This window comes from Schistocerca gregaria, chromosome 7 (genome assembly GCF_023897955.1).
Source record: "Schistocerca gregaria isolate iqSchGreg1 chromosome 7, iqSchGreg1.2, whole genome shotgun sequence".
Taxonomy (NCBI): Eukaryota; Metazoa; Arthropoda; class Insecta; order Orthoptera; family Acrididae; genus Schistocerca; species Schistocerca gregaria.
The window spans coordinates 194,034,005-194,059,755 of NC_064926.1; the positions used below are offsets into that span (position 1 = coordinate 194,034,005).

The following is a 25,751-nucleotide window of genomic DNA, read 5'->3' on the forward strand; positions in this document are numbered from 1 at the left end:
TCTGTACTTGCATTTGCATTCCACTGAACAACCTTGTTCCCCCATTGTTATCTGATTGTTTTGAAATTTTGAATATATCTGGAGGCATGACTAAAGTGCACTTACAGTGTACCAGGCTCTCCTGCTGTGTATTGGCATTGGCAATTTGTTTTGGTCAGTCTTAGCAATTAGATGATAGTATATACACAGAAGTGCCAAAGGAGCTGGTATTCAAGTACAGAGACACGTAAACAGGCAGAATATGGCACTGTGGTCGGCAATGCCTATATAAGACAACTAGTGTCTGGTGCAGTTATTAGATTGGTTACTGCTGGTACAATGGCAGGTTGTCAAAATTTAAGGGAGTTTATAGTCAGCGCACAATTGATGGGACACAGCATCTCTGAGGTAGCGATGAAGTGGGGATTTTCCCATATGACCATTTCACGATTGTACTGTGAATATCAGGAATATGGTAAAACACCAAATCTCTGACATCGCTGCGGCTGGAAAAAGATCCTGTAAGTACGGGACCAATGACGAATGAAGAGGATCATTCAACACGACAGAAGTGCAACCCTTCCACAAGTTGTTCCAGATTGCAATGCTGGGCCATCAACAAATGTCAGCATGTGAACCATTCAGCGAAACATTACTGATATGATCTTTCAGAGCCAAAGGCGCACTTACGTACCTTTTATTACTGCACAACACAAGGCTTTACACCTCGTCTAGGCGCGTCAACACCAACATTGGATTGATGAAGACTGGAAACATGTTGCTTGGTCAGACAAGTAACGTTTCAGATTGTATTGAGCGGATGGACTCGTACGGGTATGGAGACAACCTCGTGAATCCATAAACCCTGCATGTCAGCAGGGGACTGTTATAGCTGGTGGAGGCACTGGAATTGCGTGTATGTAAGCGTCCTGCATCATGATGTCCATTGTGCGTTCCGACAGACTTGGGCAATTCCAGCAAGACAGTGTGACTCCCTGCACATCCAGAATTGCTACAAAGTGGCTCCAGGAAAACTCTTCTGAGTTTAAACACTTCCACTGACCACCAAAGTCCCCCGACATGAACATTATTGAGCATATCTGGGATGCCTTGCAACGTGCTGTTCAGAAGAGCATCAGGTGAAGGATTCATGGTGTCAGTTTCCTCCAGCACTACTTCAGACATTAGTAGAGTCAATGTCATATCGTGCTTCGACAGTTCTGCATGCTCATGGGGACCCTACACGATATTAGGCAGGAGTACCAGTTTCTTTGGCTCTTCAGTGTAGTAGCCACTGAGAATTGGTGAATATAATGATATCTTTCAGCAGAAGATAAGTATAGATGGCATTTTTTTTTCAATGTGGATAGTGGGAGGAAAACTAGATGTGGAGACAGACTGACTTTTAGTGAAGCCTGAGCTGTATTTTAGTTTGGAATGTGACCAATTCCTTGAGTTTGTGAAGCCAACAAATATAAATGGAAAATAATCAAGTTGTGCCGATGGACTGACCTGTAGTGAATCCCATTGTGTCAGTTAGGATGGACTGTGACAGTTTTGTTGTGAATTACCAAAGCCAACAGATTTCAATATGAGAATACGAGTGTTGTAATAGATTGTTGCATAGTGGGGCCTGAGATACATGTCTGTCATTTGGAGAAATCTACTTGTATGTCTTACTTCTAATTTTGCTGAAAATTCAGATGATGTGGTTTAATTTAAACCAATAGAACAAGATGTCAGCTAACATTATTTACGAACCAGTGGAAATTATGAATGAGCATTTGGATTGGCTGCCAACTTACGATTCATTGAGTTCACTTCCCACCATTCATTGTGCAAACAGTTACCAGTAACCAACTGCGGCACACAATGAAATAGCCATATACGCTCTACAACCAAGGGCATTAATAATAATAATAATATAAACACCATATCCCCTGTAGGGTCCCAGTTCCTTGATAGTTAAGATACACAGTTGTATATCTTTGTAGTAACCATATAGTGCTGACAGATTTTATCATATTCTACACTAACTCAAAGGTTACACTTAAGTATTTTGCCTCTGTTGCTATTATTAGTCTCCATTCTCTTCATGCATTAATTTTCATTGCATTAAATCCACTGACACTGACAGTCAGTTGTTCGACTTTATAATAAGTGTAAATTTTTGTAACCATTCTTACACCTACAGTAGGGCCTGAGGGAAGAGATACCTGACTGTTGAAGTGGGCCTGAAGCTTACATCTACCTCAACTGATCATGTAACGAGATTTTGTATGGCAGTGCCTTAGTGTTGCTGCATTTCTGTAGGTGACTATTATTTCTGTCTGCAGCCATTTGTGCTTTGAGGTGAAAGCCGTCAACAGTGCTGCCAGCTATCAGAGATTTCACTGACTGACTGTACTAGAGTAACAATTATACTACTTTGCTGTAGGAGACCTATAGAATGTAACTGCTTCCAAGTAATTTGAGACTCACAGATTGTTTCCTTCTCTGTAGAGATATGCAGATTTTAAACTTACGAAGAAATGCTTATATTTTGTACCCATTATGAGTAAACATGTTAACATTGTGAAATAAGACCCTGCAGAGATGTGCATTTTGCTCTGTCTTCTTTTGGAAACTTTGAGAGTTATTTTTCCTTATGCAAAGCTTTCATTACTATTATACCCTACTTTCTCCACTTGTGAAGATAATGGTGTTGCACTTATAGCAGAGAAAGTGTATTGTGCTATTTTGCTCCTAGTCTTTTGCCCTTTTCTTTTTCATTTGAGAAGTGGAACAACAAGGTTCAAATGCGAGACTTTGTGTCTGTGTTAAAGCAGTTGTTATTTTCCATCTCAATTTTGGCTGTGTATAGATTTTGATCTAGGAAAGTTAAACTTACCCTTCAAGCATCTTAAGATAAAACAACTAGTTCAGCCCCAAGTATACAGAGAATGTGCTTGTAAATTCTCTATGAATCATTCTATAAACAGGGAATGAATAATCTTCAGTAACACATGATATTGGGAATGTGGGCAAATATTCATCCACGGGTGCTTTTTTGTTCATAGATATGTTCAAGGAATGAAACTCCATGACCAGGAAGGAGAATAATCCTCAAGTGATGCTACAGGTACTGATCTACACATCACACAAGAATTTCTGTTGGTTATGTTACTGACAGCACCGAACACTCTACAGAGCTTGGCATCAGAGGCCCCTCCAGCACCGACAGTAGGATCTCGTGGATCAAACTTGCAAAAATGCGTTAGGTTGAATGTTGCTCCCATGTGCCGTTGGGATACTATTTCTTATCTTCCTAGTATATAGTAAGCTTACTCACTGCCTCTATTATTCCTTAAGTCATTGTCCATCGGGGTTACTAACTTACTTATTCTCCACAAGCTTATAGATAGAACAGTATAGCAGGCTACATTATTGTTTATAATGTACTATTTGACACATTTTGCTGAAGATGCTGCTTTGCACTGCATCCCCCCCCACCCCCCCCCCCCCCCCCTGCAGGTCTGGGGGTAAGAATAGGTCCGAGGTATTCCTGCCTGTCGTAAGAGGTGGCCAAAAGGAGTCTCACATGTTTCGGCCTTTATGTGATGGTCCCCTGTAGGGTTTGACCTCCATTTTTCAAAATTTTCCCGAAGAGCGAGCGAATTGGGGAAGGGCACCTTACCTGGTGCATCGCGTCCATCATGAGCTGAGATGTATCGCATCCTTCGTCGACATGGATCTGCACTTGTGCTCATTCTCCAACTGTTGGGTAAGGTCACCCTCCTGGGTGCGTATTTTTCCATCAGCTGTGCAGTACAGTTTTCTATGCTGACGATGATGATGGACTTGTTTGTTTGGTTGCACCTGATTTCCTGCACGGTAGCCAGTCCATTGTGGTGGGACCGCCTTGTACCCTGTTGGTTGTAGCCCCCTGACCACACAGGGATCACTCTGGTGATGCCTGTGCTGTTAGAGGGTTGCCACCAGTGCCTTCATATTGGCCTTCAAGGGTGATACATTACCCGAGAAAGTTAAGGTGATGGTCTACCGCTGTGATGTAAAACCCTATATCCCTCCCCCAATGCAGTGCTTTAAATGTTGGAAGTCCGGTCATACGTCTTTTCGCTGTACTTCCAGTGTTATATGTCGAGATTGCGGACGCCCATCACATCCCAATACTCCATTTGCCCCGCCTCCCATCTGTGTCAACTGTGAAGAGCACCATTTGTCTTGCTCGCCAGACTGCAGGATTCTTCAGAAAGGAAGGGAAATCATGGAGTAAAAGAGCCTGGAGCGACTGACCTACACTGAGGCTAAGAGGAAATTTGAACACCTACATCCTGTACGCATGACATCGTCTTACACTGCCACTACAACAATTGTAGTGCCATCAGCTCCGCCAGAACATCTGTCCCCACTTCTAAGCTGGAGAAGTGTACAATTTCTTCGGCTGCTCTCGAAAGGAAGGGGTCCCTTTGGTCACTCCCTTCCCAGGTTTCTGCTAGTGGAAAAGATGACACCCGCCAGTGGCAGGAGAGCCCAAAAGCAGCTGGCCGCAGGGCTTCATGCTCATCGTAAGCCAGGAGACTGAATCAGTGAAGTCCTCCCAGTCAGGGAAACCCAAGGAACAGCCTCCCAGAGTACCCCTCTCCCCCCCCCCCCCCCCCCTCCCACCAGGAGAATGGGGTACCACAGGGCTCTGTATTGAGTGTCTGTCTATTTTTAATAGCCATTAATGGTCTAGCAGCAGCTGTAGGGCCATCTGGCTCACCTTCTCTGTATGCAAACGATTTCTCCATTTCATACAGCCCCCCCCCCCCCCCCCCCTCCCCGTGGGTTCGAGGGTAAGAATAGGCCCACGGTATTCCTGCCTGTCGTAAGAGGCGACTAAAAGGAGTCTCAAACGTTTTGGCCTTGTGAGATGGTCCCCTAACGGGTTTGACCTCCATCCTTCTAAATTTTCCGAAGAGCGAGCCGATTGGGGAAGGGCGTCTTACAAGGAGCGATGTGTCCATCATGCATTACCATCTCTAGCCAGGTTTGTCGTCATCGCTTAGCAGTCCCGCTCACCTACCATCTCTTGGGCGTGGATTTGTTCTTGGATGCAGTTTATTGCAGTCTGCTATGCTGTGTCGCTTTATGCGCCAATGACGATATTGGACTACATCACCTGAAATCCAGCACGGTAGCCAGTCCGTTGTGGTGGGGCCGCCATGTACCCTGTTGGTTGTAGCCCCCTGACTACACAGGGATCGCTCTGCTGATGCCAGCGCCGTTAACTCCCCACGTATGCCAAGGAGTAGATGCCTATCTCCTTGGGGCATTGGGACTCCCGGCAATGGCCATCCTGCCAGGTGGTCGTTGCTGAGGCTGGGTGGCGCCCGTGGGGAGGGCCCTTGGTCGGAGTAGGTGGCATCAGGGCGGATGACGCGCAATGAAGCGTGGTACATCATCTCTTGCTGGCGGCCAGCCGCCAGCAGTCTCTAAGCGTTCCAGGGCTCAATACAACGCAACTACATATGACCCCAAATCGTTCCCCTCCCTGGCTACACCATGGGAGGAACGAAAGACTAAGGATGCCAGCGAACCATACTCGCCCCGCTACCTGGTGTGTACGAGAGCTGATGGTGAATCCTTTACATCCATGAAGCCTCAGTTCTTCGTCGAGCACTTAGAGGACAAGTTCGGGGAGGTGGAGGGCTTGTCCAAAATGCGCTTGGGCTCGGTTTTGATCAAATCGGCGTCCTCCGCCCAGTCCCGCCGGTTACTCGATTGTAACAAGCTGGGGGATGTTCCGGTTACAATCGCGCCCCATAAGAGTCTTAATATGGTCCAGGGCATAATATTCCATCGGGGCCTTCTATTGCAGTCCGATGACGAACTTCGCGCCAATTTAGAGCGGCGAGGTGTTCACTTCGTCCGGCGCGTACATCGTGGTCCAAGGGATAAGCAGGTTGCCACCGGTGCCTTCATCTTGGCCTTCGAGGGTGATACTTTACCTGAGAAGGTCAAGGTGATGGTCTATCGTTGTGACGTCAAGCCATATATCCCTCCACCGATGCGGTGCTTTAAGTGCTGGAAGTTCGGGCATATGTCTTCCCGCTGTACTTCCAGCCTCACATGTCGAGATTGTGGACGCCTATCACATCCCAATACTCCATGTGCTCCGCCTCCCATCTGTGTAAACTGCGGAGAGCACCACTCGCCTTGCTCACCGGACTGCAGGATCTTCCAAAAAGAGCGCAAAATCATGGAGTATAAGACCCTGGACCGCCTGACATACACTGAGGCCAGGCAGAAGTTCGAACTCCTCCATCCTGTTCGAATGACTGCCTCTTACGCCGCGGCTACTACTGTTATGGCCCCATTAGCCCTCCCTCAGACTGCCACCTCTCAGAGCCGGAATGCTACACCTGCCCCCTTGATGGTGGGGGCACTTCACTCCCTGCTGCTCCTGCACTACCTGCCTCAGGAGCAGCAACCCCCCAACCATCGGGGACATCAGTCCCCACTTCTAAGCTGGGGAAGCCTCAAACTTCCCCGGCTCGAATAGCACGGAAAGGGTCCCTTGGGTCCCTTCCTTCCCAGGTTTCCGCCTCTGGGAAGGCTGACGTCAGCCAATGAAAGAAAAGCAGACCAGCAGCTGGCCGCAGGGCTTCCCGCTCCTCCTCCGTCCCGGAGACTGACTCGCTGGAGCCCTCCCAGCCAATGAAACCCAAGGACCAGAGAGACAAGACGAAGAAGAAGACCTCTAAGGCCATGGACCACGCGGTGGCATCCACCCCACTGCTCCCTACAGGCTCTGCGTCCGAGGATAAGGTGGAGATCCGGGCGTCCGCTGAGGACCTGGATCTCGCCGGACCCTCAGACACCATGGAAGCAGATTGTACTGGTCCTCCATCGGTGGCAGCAGGTGACCCAGTGGCGTGATCTGCCTCCTCGACCCCTTCACGCCTTTTTCGGACATGGACAAAGCGATACTCCAGTGGAACTGCAGCGCTTTTTTCCACCACCTTGCTGAGCTTCGCCAACTCATCAGCAGTCACCCTTTCCTCTGCATTGCCCTACAGGAAACTTGGTTTCCGGCAATGCGGACCCCTGCCCTACGTGGGTATCGGGGTTATTACAAGAACCGGGCAGCTTATGAGAGGGTATCTGGTGGAGTCTGCGTCTACATCCTTAACTCTGTCTACAGCGAATGTGTACCTCTTCACAAACCTTTAGAGGCTGTCGCTGTAAGGATGTGGACGCCTCAGCCTATTACTGTCTGCAGTTTGTATCTTCCGCCAGATGGTGATGTCTCGCGTCATGTGCTGGCTGCATTGATAGCACAACTGCCTCCTCCTTTTGTGTTACTGGGCGACTTTAACGCCCATAACCCCCTGTGCGGTAGCGCCGCGATTACTGGCCGGGGTAGAGATGTCGAGACTCTTCTCTCGCAGCTTGACCTCTGCCTCTTAAACACGGGAGAGCCGACACATTTCAGCGTAGTCCATGGCACATTTTTGGCCATCGACCTTTCTATCTGCAGCCCCGGACTTTCACCATCCATCCACTGGAGTGTCAATGACGACTTATGTGGTAGTGACCATTTCCCCATCTTTCTGTCACTACCACAGCGTCACTCTTCTGAACGCCCCTCCAGATGGGCTTTGAATAAGGCTGATTGGGGCTTGTTCTCCTCTCTCGCCACTATCGCACCTCCTTCCCCTGACACCATTGATGCGGTGGTTCAGTCGGTCACCGCCGGCATCGTTTCTGCGGCGGCATCTGCGATTCCCTGTTCATCCGGGTCCCCTCGGCGGAGGACTGTGCCTTGGTGGGCGCCCGAGATTGCAGAGGCGATTAGAGATTGCCGGCGGGCTCTTCAACGCCATAAGCGGCACCCGTCCTTGGAGAACCTCATCGTTTTTAAACAGCTCCGTGCCCGTGCCCGACGCCTTATTCGCCAACGGAAGCAGGAGTGCTGGGAACGGTATGTTTCCACCATTGGCGTCCGTACTTCTGCATCGCAGGTTTGGGCTAAGATTAGGCGACTCCATGGCTATCGGCCGCCTGTCTCTGTCCCTGGGCTTTCGCTGAATGGAGTGGTGTGTACTGACTCCGACAAGATTGCGGAGGCTTTCCTTTCACACGCGCCACGCGGAGTCGTACAATGCTCCTTTCAGCGACTGGGAATTCCAGAGTGCACTATCTGCTTGCCCTGATACGGCTCCTGGGCCAGACCGCATCCACAGCCAGATGCTGAAACACCTCTCTGCGAATTGCCAGCGATGCCTCCTAGATGTATTCAACCGCATCTGGGTTGAGGGTGTGTTCCCGTCTCAATGGCGAGAAAGCATCGTCCTCCCCGTGTTGAAACCTGGCAAGAACCTGCTGGAGGTGGACAGCTACTGCCCCATAAGCCTCACCAACGTTCTTTGCAAGTTGCTAGAACGTATGGTGAGCCGGAGGTTGAGTTGGCTCCTCAAGTCTCGAGGCCTTCTGGCTCCGTCTCAGGGTGGGTTCCGTAAAGGCCGCTCTGCCGTCGATAATCTGGTCTCCCTAGAGTCTGCCGTCCGTACAGCCTTTGCAATCCGCCAACATCTGGTTGCCGTCTTCTTCGACATGCGGAAGGCGTACGATACGACTTGGCGATATCACATCCTGGCCACACTTCATGGGTGGGGTCTTAGGGGCCCGCTCCCGATTTTTATTCAGAATTTTCTGTCGTCTCGTTCCTTCCGCGTGCAAGTTGCTGCGTCCCATAGTTCCTCCCGGTCCAGGAGAACAGGGGTCTGTCCTCAGTGTCTCCCTGTTTTTAATTGCGATCAATGGGCTCGCTGAGGCGGTGGGATCGTCCGTTGCAGCTTCGTTGTATGCAGATGACTTCTGCCTCTACTACAGCTCCGCTGGCATTGCAGTTGCTGAGCGCCAGCTGCAGGGCGCTAACCGCAAGGCGCAGTCGTGGGCTGTAGCGCATGGCTTCCAGTTTTCGGCTGCTAAGACCTGCGTTCTGCATTTCTGCTGGTGTCGCACGGTTCACCCTGAGCCACGCCTTTACCTTGACGGTGAACCTCTTGCTGTGGTAGAGACGCATCGGTTCTTGGGACTGGTATTTGATGCCCGGTTGACTTGACTGCCTCATATTAGGCAGCTTAAACAAACATGCTGGCAGCATTTAAACGCTCTCCGTTGCCTTAGCCACACCGGATGGGGTGCCGATCGGTCCACCCTTCTCCGGCTGTATCAAGCGCTGATCCAGTCCCGCCTTGATTATGGGTGTGTGGCTTATGGTTCGGCATCGCCATCAGCGTTGCAATTGCTGGATCCCATCCATCACTGCGGGATCCGACTCGCCACAGGAGCATTTTGGACAAGCCCTGTTGACAGCTTACTTGTGGAGGCTGGTGTTCCTCCATTGCGGATCCGGCGCGACCGACTTCTGGCCGCTTATGCTGCCCACGTTTGTAGCTTGCCAGGGCATCCCAACTACCGTCTCCTGTTCCCGCACTCGATCGTCCATCTTCCAGACAGGCGGCCCCGGTCAGGGTGTACGATCGCGGTTCGCGTCCGGGCTCTACTGTGTGGGATTGAGTTTTTTCCTCTCCCGCCTGTTTTCCGGGCCAATCTCCGTCTGCCCCCTTGGTGTGTGCGCCGACCATGCATTCGGCTGGATTTGGCACAGGGTCCGAAAGACTCGGTCCCTCCTCCGGCCCTCCGCCGCCGCTTTGTTTCTCTCCTTGCCGAGTTTCCCGGATCTGCCGTGGCCTATACCGACGGTTCGATGGTCTCTGGTCGCACTGGTTACGCTCTTACTCTAGAGGATCATTGTGAGCAACGGTCGCTGGCACCCGGGAACAGTGTATACACTGCCGAGTTAGTTGCCATCTATCTCGCCCTAGAGTATATCCGCTCCCGCTCAGGTGAGTCCTTTATCTGTAGTGACTCCCTGAGTGGTTTACGAGCTCTTGACCAGTGCTTTCCTCGTTCCCGTCTGGTGATGGCCATCCACGAGTCGCTCCATGCTCTTACCCGTTGCGGCCGCTCTGTCGTCTTTGTTTGGACCCCAGGTCATGTCGGCATCCCGGGCAATGAGCGGGTTGACATGCTGGCTAAACAGGCAGTGAGTTCACCGGCTCTGGAACTCGGCCTTATGGAGTGTGATCTCCTGTTGCTTTTGCGCCAGAAAGTGCTTGGTGCTTGGGGTAACGAGTGGCGCACCCTGCCCACGCCCAACAAACTTCGGGCGGTGAAGGAGACGACCAGTGTGTGGCGCTCCTCCATGCGGGCCTCTCGGAAGGACTCTGTCGTCCTCTGCCGGCTGCGCATTGGCCACATGTGGCTGACGCACGGCTATTTGTTGCGCCGGGAGGACCCACCGCTATGTCGCTGCGGGGCAGCTCTGACAGTGGTCCACATTTTGGTGAACTGCCCGCTTTTAACAGGACTCAGGCAGACGTTTGCGCTGCCTGATACCCTCCCTGCCCTTTTATGTGATGACGTTGCTATGGCGGACCTCGTGTTGAGTTTTATTCGGGCAGGGGGTTTTTATCGTATGATTTGAGTGTTTGTCCTTTTATTTCCTGTGTTGACTTGGGCCTTTGGCCTGTGGTTTTAAACTGTGGGTTTTAATGTCATTTGGTGGTTGGCTTTTCCTTATTTTCATGGTCGGCCAACCACCTTCACACTCGGTGTGATTTTAGTTCCGTTTGTCTGGTCTTTGTCTGTCTTTCTTGTATTGTGTCGTCCCTTGTCTCAGTTCTCCGTTTTTAACGACTGACAGTTTTTATTTCGTGTGATTTTATCGTGGAACAAGGGACCGATGACCTTAGCAGTCTGGTCCCTTCAATCCCACACCCAACCAACCAACCATACTGCTCCACCAGTACTGGTGTTGCTGAGCAGCGCCTACAGGTAGCCATCCACAAGGCACAGACATGGGCTCTAGCCCACGGTTTCCAGTTTTCCGCCACAAAGTCGTGTGTTATGCACTTCTGTCGGCGTCGTACTGTTCATCCAGAACCAGAACTTTACCTTAATGCCGATCCACTCACTGTACTGGAGACATATCGATTCTTAGGACTGGTTTTTGACACGTGATTGACTTAACTCCCTCACCTTCGCTAGCTTAAGCAGAAGTGCTGGCAGCACCTCAATAACCTCCACTTCCGGAGCAACACCATTTGGGGTGCAGATCGCTCTATGCTGCTGCAGCTCTACAGAGCCCTTGTTCAATCCCGCCTTGACTAAGGGAGTCTGGTTTATAGTTCAGTGGCACTGTTAGTGTAGTGTTTACTCGACCCAGTGCACCAATGTGGTGTTTGCCTAGCAACAGGAGCTTTTAGGCCAAGTCTGGTGACCTGCGTCCAAGTGGAAGCCGGAGTGCCTCCTTTGCAGGTTAAGTGTGCACAGCTGTTGGCCAGTTACATAGCACAAGTTCGTAGTTCTCCTGCGCATCCGAATCACCGTCTCGTTTTCCCACCCACGGCTGTTCATCTCCCACATCGGCGGCCCAGGTCTGGGCTTCCTATTGCAGTTTGTGTCCGATTCTTTCTTTCTGAACTGGAGTCCTTGCCATGACCACCTATACTTGAGGTCCATTCATGTATACCTCCATGGTGTACACCTCAGCCCTGCGGCTCTCCGCTGCCACTTCCTCTCGATTCTTGATGAGTACTGAGGTCACACCAATGGCTTGACGGCTGATGCTCATGTCGACTTTGCATATGTCCATGGAGGGCACATTGAACAGCATTCCTTGCCCGATGGCTGCAGTGTATTCACTGCATAGCTGGTGGCCATCTCTCGTACACTTCAGTATATCCATTGATGCCCTGGGGAATCGTTTCTTTTATGTACTGACTCTGACTCCTTGATCAGCTTACAAGCTATCGACCTGTGCTACCCTCACCATCCTTTGGTGGCATCCATAGAGGAGTCCATCTGCGCCCTGGACTAGTTCTGTCCTTCAGTTCTTTTGTGTGGACCTCAGGACATGTTGGCATCCCAGGCAACGAACTTGCAGACAGGCTGGCCAAAAAGGCTGCGCGGAAACCTTTTCTGGAGATGGGTATCTCTTAACCTGTCCTGCTTTCTGACCTACGCCATAGGGTTTTTTGGTTTTGGGAGATGGAATGGCGTAACAGTACACACAACAAACTGCACGTCATTAAGAAGACTACGAATGTGTGAAAGTCTTCCATGCAGACGTCTCACAGGGAATCAGTTGTCCTCTGCTGGCTCCACATTGGCCACGTTTGGGCGGTCCAGTTACCTCTTACACCGTGAAGACTCACCTCAGTGTCGGTGCAGCACCCTGTTGACAGTGACCCATATTCTGTTGCATTAGCCCACTTTGACTGCCCTTTGACGAAACCTTGTGTTACTGGACTCATTGCTGCTCAATTTATCTGACTACTCCTTTTTTCCCATGTGGAAGTTTCTTTCTATTTTATTTGACTACTCCTCATTGGTTGATTTAGTTCTATGTTTTGTGAGGTTGGGTTTTATCATTTGATCTAAGTTTAAGCCCATGTCCTTTGTCTGTCTGTGTCCTGCACCCTATTGCTTTTAGGGTGGAGGTTTTAATATGTTGCAGAGTGGCTGGCTTCTCCTTTTTATTCTCATGGTTGGCCAGCTACTGTAATCTGTGTTTGTTTTACTCTTTTCTGTTTCTAGCATCTCTCTGTTATTTCCTTGTCCTCCTTTGTTCCTTTTAGTGTTTGTTGCGTTTCCTTCGTTCTTGTGATTTTTCCTTTCTTTCCATTTTGTGTTGTGTGTCTTATCTGTTTTATTCTCACACTTGTGGCACTGTTTTATTAGGAACAAGGGACCAATGACCTCGTAGTTTGATCCCTTCCCCCCTCTTTTAAACCAACCAACTTACTACATGATGTGTGCTTCATAGTTCTGTGACCTGTAGTTTACTTTCAGTTAATGCCTTTGGTTGATAAGTGGGCACACTATTTTGCAAGACACTGTTTGTAGACAACTTGCTTTTATTTTGCATTGTCTCCTATGTCGATGGCACTTATTTGTCGATGACAAATCGAGAGGTACACAGAATTATCAACGTTATCACACTAATAACTGATGTACAGTATTTTTCGCCTGACTCTGTTTCCACATGCATTGCAGATCAAAATGTTTAATGTTGAGTATTTCAAATACTGTATCCAATCCTGTTGTAGACTGCTTCTGTTGCATCCACTATCTATAGAGAGCCCAACTTGTACAGTTTTGACTTTGAATTGCTCTTTGTACACTTTCATAAATGACCTTACTTTATCAGATTTACTATGTGATCCCTAGTTTATTACTACAAAATGATGTATATTACGCATTTCTATAGCCGTTAATATTGGGACTTCCCCGAGTCGTGATTTTGTAATGGTGGACTGCTTTTAATGTGAAACTTCCTGGAAGGTTTTAAAACCTGACTGTACCGTGACTCGAACTTGAGACCTAGGCATTGCCACAGGTTAGAGTCCTGGACTGGCACACAGTATTAATGTGCCAGGAAGTTACAAAACAATACACTCTCTTCTGCAGAGTGAAAATTCATTCTGCTTTTGATATAATTTTATCCATGTAGTTGTTTAGTAGGAGGCTTCAGTGATAACACAGTTATCTTTCCCACATGGACCACCTTTCACTGCTTAATGAGACTCTGGCATTGGTAGCTAGTGCTAAACATAGATTTTATATTACTCACAATATCAACATCTTTTGCTGTGATGTTGTAATCCTGCAACAGGGCACGTGCACTTTTCTATTGAACCGTTGTATAAATTGATGAGCCACTTCAACTCCAAATAACCTCACCTTAAGATAACTTGTAGTTGCCTCATGGAACTATTGCCCAACTATTGCGGAGTAGTGGTTAGTCTCTGGCTGGCATGCTGTGATTTGTAGGTTCAGATCTGACCACCAGCAAATATTTGTTACTTAATAATTACAATATAAGGGAAAGATAAATTGTTACTCACCATAAAGTTGCAGATAGGCCCAATAGCCACCATCTACAGCATCTCAGACCAGAATGCAACTGTCACATAGAATGGAAGCAGCAATGTGGAGGGGGCAGGAAAGGGATAGCAGGGTACGGATGAGGGCAGTGAAGAGTGCTGTCTGGTGGGTTGTGCAGGAGCTAGAAAGTCAACAGGCGCAGCTTCAGAAAGCTGTGGGGTAGCAAGGTAGGTGTGGGAGGGAAGGGGGAATGGGGAGTGAAAATGGGGAGTAGTGAGGAAGGGGAAAGGCAGGTAGGTGGATTGGCAGAGGGTGGCATACAGAGACTGGGAGATGATACGACAGAGGAAGTGCAAACTGTTGGGCAGAGGGTGTGGGGAACTGTAGATTACCGTACTTTTAGGCTGGGATAATTTCGGGAGCAGAGAAAGAGTTGTAAGGATAACTTGCTTCTGTACAGTTCTGAAATCCTAGTGATAGAGGTGATCAATTGCAAAAAGCTACATGGGCTTACAGATATATGTACGTACCATTGATGATCATAAACATCACTGGTTGTCAAGGAAAAGATTGAATAACTAATTGTCATGAGCAGACACAAAGCATTCTGAAAGACATGTGCATTGAAACAACCAAAACAGTCCAGCAAGGACAGCTTGATACCATTAACAGAGAACCATGTACCATACCACTACAGAAAGCACAACGGAGGAAGCTACTTTGGAACTGCCAATAGGAGCTGGCCTGATGTAGGAACAGTATCAGCAAGTGCTAGCCATTCTCTGCCAATTTTCTGGTACTTTCAAATCCGGAGTGGAGAAAAGACAAACCATGCTTCCTATAGTAAAACAATGTACCAACAGTGGGGATCATCCACCAGTTAGCCAGCACTTGTATTGAACAATGCATAATTCAGGAAGAAGTGAGAATATGCTGCAAGATGACATCATTGAACATTCAGAGTGGAATGTCTTCTTGTGAAGAAGGAACATACATGGCACTTTTGTGTTGACTGCCGAGTGCTGAACAGAATCGCAAAAATGGATGGTTACTCATTGCTGCACACTGATGGCACCATAGACTGCTTGAGGAGCAAGGTATTTCTCAATGATGGGCTTGGAGCTGGACCACTGACAAGTTGGGATTGACCAGGCTGACTGGGAAAAGGCTGCCTCCATAACTTCTGATGGCCTCCATTAGCTCAAAGTTATGCCGCTTGGAATATTTAATGCTCCAGTTACGTATGCATGTATGATGAGGAACTTGCTTCAACACTTCAAGTTAACTACGTGTCTTTGCTATCTGGATGCTATTGTCATTTTTTAAAGACATTTGAAGAACATCTAAGCCACCTGACAGCTGTGTTGAAGTGCCTTCAGACTGCAGGACTCTGCCTGAATCTGAAATAGTGCCTCTTCGCCAATCACAAAGTAAAATTCTTTGGGCAGCTAGCAAAGAGGAATGGAATTGTAACTATCAGAGAAAATGAAAGTAGTCACAGATTTTCCGACTCATCAACACATTCTTGATGTGTGCAGTTTTCTCATAATGTGCTCTCACTGACACCAATTTGTAAAGGACTTCTGTATCAAGGCAAGAACTACTGTTGCCAAATTTTGCTTGAAAGAGGTGCAAGAAAAATCGTTCTTTGTCCATAAGTATATGCTAGCAGCTTCTCCAGTCTCAGACATTTGTGACAAGAATGCTGAGACAGAACTTCATTTTAACAGTAACGGTTGTGAGGTTAGTGTGCAGTTTTAGTGTAAATTCAAGAAAGTGATAGCTCATGCTTCCAGAACACTCTCAAATTTCAAGATGAACTACTCTGCAACTGAGAAAAAGTGCTATGCAATTGTTTGGGTTATCATAAAGTTCTGGCCAGATTTATTTGTCAAACCATTCACAATTGACAAGCTGTTGTTCTCTGTGCTGTCTTACTAGCCTAAAGGATCCATCAGTCAGCAAGTGATATTGGTACTGAGGCTTCAGGACAACTACGTCACAGTAGTATACAAAAGTGGATGCAAACATATGATGCCAGCTGCCTTTTGGGAAATTCTTTGGTGGAACACAACAGTGTGAATGAAATCTCAATCGTTTCTACATTACATCACATTGCTGCTGAACAGAGGGAAGATCCAGATTGGTAAAAATCATAGAAGCCTTGAAGGGAAACTGAACAGAGAATAATTCCAATTATTAAACCAAACATTGTATAAGAGGACCTATGATCCAATGGAGTGTAAATGATTGCACATCATCCCAGCTCATCTACTGCCAGCTTTCCTAAAGTATTTCCATGGCACTCCAACATCTGGTCACCTCAGATTCATGAAGATTTTAAACGGAATCAGATGCAGATCTCTGCCAGTATTTTACACTATGTGAGCCACTGTAAGTAATGCCGGCAGTAGAGCACGTGCCAAAATTATCTTTGGGGATCTGATACTAATTCCGTCTGCAGCAGGTGCCATTCCACCATATTGCAGTCGACCTCTGGGGGAGGTTCCCAAAGTCGACAAATGGTAATTGATGCTGATTTCCACTGGCTACCTCACTCATTACACTATCACAACAGATGTGCTGATTGCTGAAGCTCTGTAAACAGCAAGGTTCCTTGTAGAAGACGACATTTGGAGCAAGGAGTTAACCCTGTAACAATCTCTGACTACAGAAAAGTTATCCATTTGAGACTTTTGTCACAAGATAACAACTGCCTATGACCTCAAAGAATGCTTTAATAAGATATTGGCAGATATGCTCTTAATATACGTTGATGTCGAACAGAGAGGCTAGGATACAGTACTGACCACTGTGACATTCGCATACAACACAGTGAAGCAGTACACTACAGGCATCACACTATTCTTTCTGCTCCATGGCCATGAGGTGAAAATTACAATGTATGTACTGTTACTGTTTCAGCTGGGTGACTATGTTAAAAATCTCATCACCAGGAGTGAAGAAGCAAGAGAACTGTCTCGTGTACTGTGTTTGGATTTTCTGTAAAAGGACTGAAAGGGCTATAATGCTAAGCACCTGCCAGTGGGATACAGCCCAGGAGATTTGTATGGATTTTTAAGCCACTGCAGAAAGTGGGACTACAGAAGTTCCCAAAGTGCTGCGCTGGGCCGTATCTTATCTTTTGTCGCTTGTTGGATGTCACATATGAGGTTGAGGATTCTTACCTTCCATGAAGAAAAGAAAATTCCCAGGGATGTTTTCAGTGTCACCTGTGTGAAGTCCTTATGTGCAGATCAATACTGGTTCAAGGATACTGAAGGCCTGCTCAATACACAAGTTTTACTAAGTAACATCACTTCACTTTCACATTTGTTAATCATTGGTCCGTCTCATCTTGCCTACTGTGTTTTTCATGATACTTGGGGATTTGCTAATTGCAGGCTGATTGGCCTCCTTTCCTGTAACCCTCTTGTGTTTGTTAACAAATAACCCTAAATTCAAAAAATATATCTGTTACATAACTTATCCATGCCTGTGTCTGAATCCAGTTAAAGGGAAGAAGTTTTTCTACATGTAGTTGATTGTAATTGCTGTTTAATCTCACAACAAAGATGAATGATACAACTTATTATTTGATCTATTGAATCTGGATGAACCTAAAATTTCATTTCTGCTTGTGTTGTTTACTTTCATGTACCATTTGATGTTTAAGTATATTATGACACATAGTAATGATTATTAAAATCTAATACTGTTAACATTTTTTTGAAAAATCTTGACTGCTATAATAAAATTGTTGAATTGATGTTACATGACCCCTTTTGTATGTTCAAGTATGAGAAAGAAGCAGCTGCGTCACTTGTTCAGGATCCTGAATCAGGAGTTATAAGAAAGTCAGCCAAACCAGGCAGAAGTGTTCTGCATTTCATTTCACGGATTTTTCTGCAGTCTTTCACACTCACATTCGTCGCAGAATGGGGCGATCGTTCCCAGTTGACCACTATCATCCTTGCTGCAAGAGAAGTATGTTCTGATGTCATGTTCTCATGTGTGACTGAATGATGTAGAATTTTTTAATCTAATTTATATCTTTATTTGTTATAGGATGTAGTTGGTGTAACAATTGGTGGAATTTTTGGTCACGCAATTTGTACAGGATTGGCTGTTCTTGGTGGAAGAATGATTGCACAGAAGATTTCTGTGAGGACAGGTATGAAGTTTCATTAATAATTTGTGTGCAGGTGTATAAGTAGTGGTAGTAAATATGTAATATTGTGAAAATTTATCCACCTATTTTTTACCTACCACATAACGTAATGAGCCCTATTATTGGGAAAACATTAATGCTTGAGCTGGGTTGCTGTTAATTATCAGGAAAGTGGTTTGATACTTACAGTTTTAAACTTTTACACCATTGAAGTTTCACCCAAGAGAGTGGAATGTGTGCATTTGTGTTATTTTAGCTTGCGCCTTGCAAATGTAGTTCCATAACCTGCTGGAAAGTCGTGAATGAAATACGAATAATGGAGGGGGTAAAGGCAACCACTCATTGTATCATCGAGCAGTTGAGTAATTGATAGGCTCATAAATGAGATGGAAATTGTTGCTAGGCTTCTCCTCAGAGCTGACCAACAAAAGTACACTTAAGCATGTACTGTTGTTGCCTGACTAGGATGAGGGTTATGTTGAATGGAGAGGATGAGAGGAACAGGGAGGGAAGGCGAGGCAAACCCAATGGAGGTGATGGGTGCAGAGGCAAGTGGAGACTGAAGCCAGGATGATTGTCTCCCACATCAATCCATTAATCTACATCGTTATTCTCCCCACAGCTTCCCTCTTACTTTGTTTTGTCTACAATCCCCCCCCCCCCCCCTCCCCTCTCCTCCAAAATGTTCCTTTACAACAGTATAAACGCAAGTTTACTTTTACAGTATATTATGTACCTCTGTATCAAATGACACACGTGTCCATTGTAGTAGATTGGCTATGATGTCAAGATCGATATTGGTCTAGAAAACACAGAACTGTGGATATTTGTAACCAAGTGTACGTGATTGTGGTAGGATATAACATATGCTCTAACTCGCTGTGCAAAGGTCATCATGCATACAGCTCTCAAATGGTAAAATGTGACATTTCCTGGTCATATTGGACGTTACTGTTACAGAATGTAAATATGACGCTGGCAGGTAGGCCAAACAGTCTATCTTCTAAGTCTCTTGTTATTCCTGAGGTCTACATCTATGACATGTACTCAAAAATGTATTAAATACTGTGCTTGGACAATTAGTATGTAAAAGTAGAATGTATAAAGCAGATATATAGATATATGTAGAATATATACTCCTGTTAAGTATCATGATCAACAAATTAAATAATAATGGAAATTTCCGAATGGAGCAATATGTAAAATAAGAAAAAGACAATCAATCACCTACAGTGAACCAATGAGTGGAGTGCTGCCCCCCCCCCCCCCCCTCCACACACACACACACACACACACACACACACACACACACACACACACACACACACACACACACACACGTAAAGAGAAACAGAATTTTCCATAGCTTTCAAGCTTTCCCTAGCAAAAAATGCACACATTCACACACACAACCACACAGACACCCAAATGCACACTCTTGCAGCCATGAAGATTCATACTTCATCATATTAAGTAAGATGAACATAATGCGGAAGCTGTGTCTACTATCAACCTCATTCTTATATTCACATGTTGCACAACAACCCCATCAGGTGCTTCAAATATGTTGGGATAGCCAGTCATAACTAACCTGCAGGTCCTAAAAAGCTGGTGGTCACAAATTAATGGCGACAAAAGTGATAAAAAGTTACCAGGTTTAATTACTTACTGCGTTCAATCAACGTTTCATAAATTATTTATTCCATTGGTGAGCACTGCTTTTGGATTCATCCAGGTGGCATAACTAAGAAAACGGCTCATGTTAAAAACATTACTACCAGTTCTTACCATACTTCGGTGTTTAAGTAGTTTCAGTGATAATGATAGTCATGGTGTGAGCAACTTTCAGGGTCAGCAATTGTAACTTGAGACAGGAGAACAAGTACACTGTCCAGTCACATTAATGTGACAACCTGTCGAAAGCATTGAATAACTATCTTTTATAGGGCAGACCACTGTGGGATTAGTGTGGTGCTGGAATCTAACTCAAGGAATGTGGAGCCATGCTGACTCCACTGCTGTGGCTAGCTGTGCTAGGTTTCTTGGTTCAGGATCCATGGCGCACACAACCTGATTGAGATGATCCCACAGATTTTCGATTGGGAGCTTGGTGTCCGGGAGAGTATGGCAAACTTATCCCAGTGCTCTTCCAACCATGCATGTACACTGTGAGTTGTGTGACACTTTGAGTAGTTGTGCTGATAGATGCCACTGTGCCAAGCAAAAACAAACTGTATGTAGAGGTGGACATGGTCCTCGAGGATAGAAGCATACTTATATTGATCCAATGTGCCTTTCCAGAATAATCAGACCACCCAGGGAATGCTACAAAAACATTCCACAGATCTTAATGCTTGCTTCATGTTGCAGGCTTTTTGCTTTCAGACATGTCATGCTATATGTGCCAATGGCTGACTGTCTGATGGAGTGCAGAATGTCCCCATCAGTACAAGGCAGAAATTGTGTAGTCTGTGGTTGGCAGCACTCCCCATAGCTGCTGTCCATGCTATTGCCAGATGTAATTTCTTTTTTTAAATTTATGGTGAGTTTTTAGGGAGACCTCCATCATCATCATTGTCATCATCCCATCATTCACTGCTGATAAATTCAGAGGGGAGATCTCCCAGGAAAACCCTGAGCAGTATAGTATTGACTTAAAAAGAATTGCAATAATTCTGCAGTGCCTTGAAAATGATAGATTGCTACTCACTGTATATTGGAAATGTTGAGTCACAGACAGACACAACAATTCATCCAAAAAGCCTTCTTCCGAATTAGACAACACACACACACACACACACACACACACACACACACACACACAGAGAGAGAGAGAGAGAGAGAGAGAGAGAGAGAGAGAGAGAGAGAGAGAGAGAGAGAGAGAACTGGCTGCCGAGGCCAGTAATGGTGTGTGTGTGTGTGTGTGTGTGTGTGTGTGTGTGTGTGTAAAAATCAGAAGTATTTTTGTTGTGCCTAACCGCAACTCAACATTTCTGCTATATGGTGAGTAGCATTCTGTCCTTTTCATAATAGTGTCGTTATTACATTGTGGATTTTCCATTGTTTGATTTTACTAAAATTTTTTGAGTAATGTGCAAGATATGATGGTTGATGTCTTCCAGCCAGCCTTCATTCTTGGGTCTGCCTCATCAGAATTGAGAACATGTAACTGTTGTGCAGTTGTATAAATATTCTACATAAATTTGATGTTAATCTGCTTCCTGAAAGGGATAGCAAGCTGAATGCATTTTTTAGCTTGTACACGATCCAAGACAATTTTTTTATTAGTTTTAGTTCAGTTATTATTATTATTATTAAAAAACATTTTACATAAATTAGACTCTAATGTCGCAAGTTAATCATTTCTCTGTGAGAGAATCCATTATTCATCACATTTTGTGTGCAAAGCATAGTACATTACATCATATAGTTCATTAAACACACTTCAGTAACGCAAACAGAAGTTCCCACTATCTAGCGTGAAACTTCTGAATCATCTTGCATTTCCATGTCTGAAACAGTTTGGACTGCTTCAGTCACTTGTTCTTTTGACATCAACTATTGGTAGGCTCCGTACATCACATGATTGAACTTGTGCATCCATAATGCATTATGGACAGCTGGAGTTGCTAATCCATGCTCAACAAAAAGTGTATAATGTCCCAGTGTTAGGTTTGCAACAGTCACTCGCAGTATGCACTTTGTTCTGCACCATACAGCTCAATATATCGCCATTTCTTACATTTGAACATCCCACCAATCATAAGATTGTGCTTGAGTACATCAGCATCCACTTGTTCTATCTGTTGTTGCTCTTTAAGAAAAGTACCTGTCACAGTTTTTATTACCATCTCAAACTCACATTAGTTAACTTTAACATGGTGCTCGCATTGCGACAACAACTGGATGCTGAAAGTTCCATAGTAAGCACTCTTGTATTGCAAATAGTGGATTTCACTGCATTAACCAATATTAACTACTGAATAATATTTGAAAGTAAATATTATTAAAGTGCTGTCACTGACTTTAACGAATTCATGTACAAACTGTTAGGCTTTAAATCATCAATACTAAGTCTCTTCATACCATTAACTACATTTCACATTATTTGTAAATAGAACTCTCAGCTAATCACATACTTTAAACACAGTGAATTGTATCTTTTATATACATTTGTAAGTACCTTGCACGAATGCAGCATCTTTTACGGTTTGGGTTTCAGTGAATGTTAACGCATGCAAACATAAGCATAGCATATAAACCCATATTTCTCTGATAACTAATTAAAAAACACAAATTAAGTTTGCATGTATATACATCAAATCATTTCTTCTGATTGCTTGTTCATTTTCATGCTCTCTGTCTAGCTGTAAAAATTCTATAAATCTTGTGAGCATATAATTCGTTTATGCATCATATAGTTGAGTAACATGCCAATTATGCTCCAGCATGAGGCATGCAAGCAATTGTATATGGTTCAGTATATGTTGTTTCCCATTTCCTAATACATTTAACTATCAGCAATTTCACACAGTGACTGAAACTTTAACATTATACTGCCATATATCAGTTACTTTTCTTTTGAAATGCTTCTTCTCTCCCTTTACACAGTTCAGCCTACAATAACTGCTTGTCTTACTTTCTCTTGTTGTGAAAGTGCAGTTACTTTGAGGTATAAGTTGTAGTCATTCGATTTATTCTTTGTCTTCAAACATGCAGCATAAAATCAGCAGATGAGTGTGATAAATTGTTCACGGTCTCATGAAACTGATATAAACAGTCTTTCTTGTCCTTGAGAACAATCTAGTCTCATAATAAACAAGTTTGTTTGACTCGTGGGAGATTGTCACAGAGGTACTGAAAGAACTGATTTGGCAGATACTTGAAAATAGATACAAACAACCCTGTGGAAACCTACTTAGAAACAAAATATTTGATAAAGTGAATGATAAAAATCTGCTTCAGTTGCCAGTAATTTCTTAATTTATTCCATGACCAATTTTCAAAGTATATGGTGGTCGGGCCTGTCAGTCATGGGAGTCAGACCCATGGCAAACAAACGCATGGTCGCGAAGGAGTAGGAACCACAGAACCCGCCTGGACAGCACGATTACATAATTATTTGGAAGGCACCTGACGATGAGACTTTTGTGCTTTGAAACTGATTGTGGAATAAATTAAGAAATTACTGGCTGACTGACATTATCTGATAGTGTAGCGTATGGTTTTCCAGCCTTTGCGAAGTAATAATCAGTCATGCTCTTTTGATCGCTGCTGATAGTGTTCATCACATTTATTTCGTAAATACATCATACAAGGCAACAACATACAGGAGGTGAACAAACATCGAAACACCAGCAACACAACACATTACCACACCTGATACAGTGCAGGAAAACTGTTTGCATTCAAAACAGCTTCTAGTCATCTCGGAATGGATAAGTACAGGTTCTGTATGGTTTTCAAGGTAATCTTACATCATTCTTCCTGTGTAGTAGCGTCATGTTCAGATAATGATGATGGATGTGGCTAGCTGTCATACACCCTGCTCTCCAAAGTAGACCTTAAATGCTCAATAACAGTCAGTTCTGGTAATCGTGGTGGTCAGGAGAGATGCAACACCTCATCCTTATGCCCGCAAAACCTGTCCTGCGAGCAGTGTGGACAGGTGCCGTGTCATGTTGGAATGCAACATCATTGTTGGGGAAGAAACATTGAACCAAGGGATGCACTTGATCAGCTAAAATGACCACATAATCCTTGGCAGTAATGCAATCTTGCAGAGTAATCATGGGACACAGTATGACAGCTCAAATCGTCACTGAACTCCCATCGTGTTTCACTCTTAGGACTTAAACTTGTACAGAAGTTGGAAACAGTGTGAAACAACTTGCATCTGAGCAACTGACATTCTTCAGTTGTTCCACAGTCCAGGTTTTATGGCTTTGGCGCCATGTTTTCCCGTTACAGGCATTTGCACCAGTGATGGATTGTTCTGGAATTTCAGCTTGCCCTGCAATTCACTGCTGATGGAGCTCCTTTTGTTTTGGTTTGATGCTGACAGGTTTTGTGAGTGTGACATACAGTTCTGCAGTGGCTTTTGCAGCTGTTGACCCCATATTTTTCTTCAGTCATCTCCAGTGACCATCTGTTACAATCACCCAACATGCACTTTCAATCATGTTGTGACCTAAGAGGATGACGATTTTCTGCTTTCACTGTATGTGGTATAAATCTTTGATATGGTTCCTCTTCAAATACCAAACACCTTTGCTACCTTGGTTACAGAAGCACCCACCCATGGGCACCAACAATTTGCCCACTTTCAAATTCACTTAACTCTGACATGATGCACTCACGATGACACTACTCTATGGTTGACATTTGCAACACATTCAGGACATTGGTCAGGTGTCATTTGTGGTCGAATATGAGTTGGCTAGCATTTTCTTTTATGTTAAATCATGCGGTTCTCATGATAGTTGCATATTTTTGTCCAGCACATGTATTTCACACCCTCTTTTTCTTTTGACAAACCATCACAAATACCCCAGCAAGTACTTCTAAGGGTTGATGGGGATAATCAGGTGTAATTATTCTTTTCTGCATTTATTACTTGCTTTTGTTTTTTGACATACTAATAAGATACCAAAACATTCTGTTGGGGAAGTACAGTACTTGTTTAACTCATTAACACATTGTATAACACCAGAATGACCCCACATAAATTGGGTGAGTCACCTACCATTACCACTGGAAACACTTCCCAAACCACAACAAACACTGAATAACCAATCCCGCATACTGAAAGTGAGGAGAGGGGCTGGTGTAATTGGTTAATACAAACCATTGAGAAATGCATGGAAGTATGATTTTCAACACATACTTTTTTTTTTTTTTAAATGGAAGCCTGTTATTTTTAGCACAACTGAAAATAGAAACAAATACTTAATGAATACCATTTCTTACATTGTAAAACGTTAATTACATGCAGAGTAAATTGTAACATAAAGTTGACACTTGAGTAACTCCTCAAAAGTTCAGTTGTGTGTATTGGAGAGAACCGAATTAATTAGTATACAAAAAGAACAGTGATGTAACAAAAGTACAGAAGAGAAATGAGCAGCACATTACATCCACATGCTGACATTTTTGCTACTCTTTTTCTCTGAAGAATACTGCACGGCACTGATTTATTAGAAGAAAATGTACATTAACATGAGAATGTAGTTAAACTTACAAATTTGTTTTTGTTTCCAATTACAGAATGTAAAAGTGTGTCCTGACATTTCAGGCCAATAAATGTCCAAAGTGGTGCCCATCATTTGCTGCACACTGTTGCAATCAACCATGTAATGAATGTCTCACACAATGCAGTACATCTGGTGTAATGTTGCCACAGGCTGCCTCAATACAATGTTTCATATACCTGGGGTTGTAGGCACTTTACAGTACACATTCTCCCTTAACTTACCCCACAGAAAGAAGTCAGGAGAACGCATTGGCCAATTTATGCGTCCGCCATGTCCTATGAAATGCCTGTCTAACATTCTGTCAAGGGTCAGCCTAGTGTTCATTGCAGAATGTTCAGGAACACCATCATGTTGATACCACATACATCTAGGCGTTTCCAGCGGGACATTTTCTAGCAATCTTG

General features: G+C 44.7%; 1 protein-coding gene across 1 annotated transcript in view; it reads left to right on the forward strand.

The window, feature by feature from the left end:
* The window catches only part of LOC126282047 (transmembrane protein 165), a 37,435-nt gene that overhangs the window by 4,147 nt on the left and 7,537 nt on the right, over positions 1-25,751 (forward strand). The window contains exons 4-5 of the mRNA XM_049981466.1: positions 17,722-17,910; positions 17,992-18,097. Of these exons, the coding sequence (XP_049837423.1) occupies positions 17,722-17,910; positions 17,992-18,097 (295 nt within the window). The remainder of the gene's footprint in view (positions 1-17,721; positions 17,911-17,991; positions 18,098-25,751) is intronic.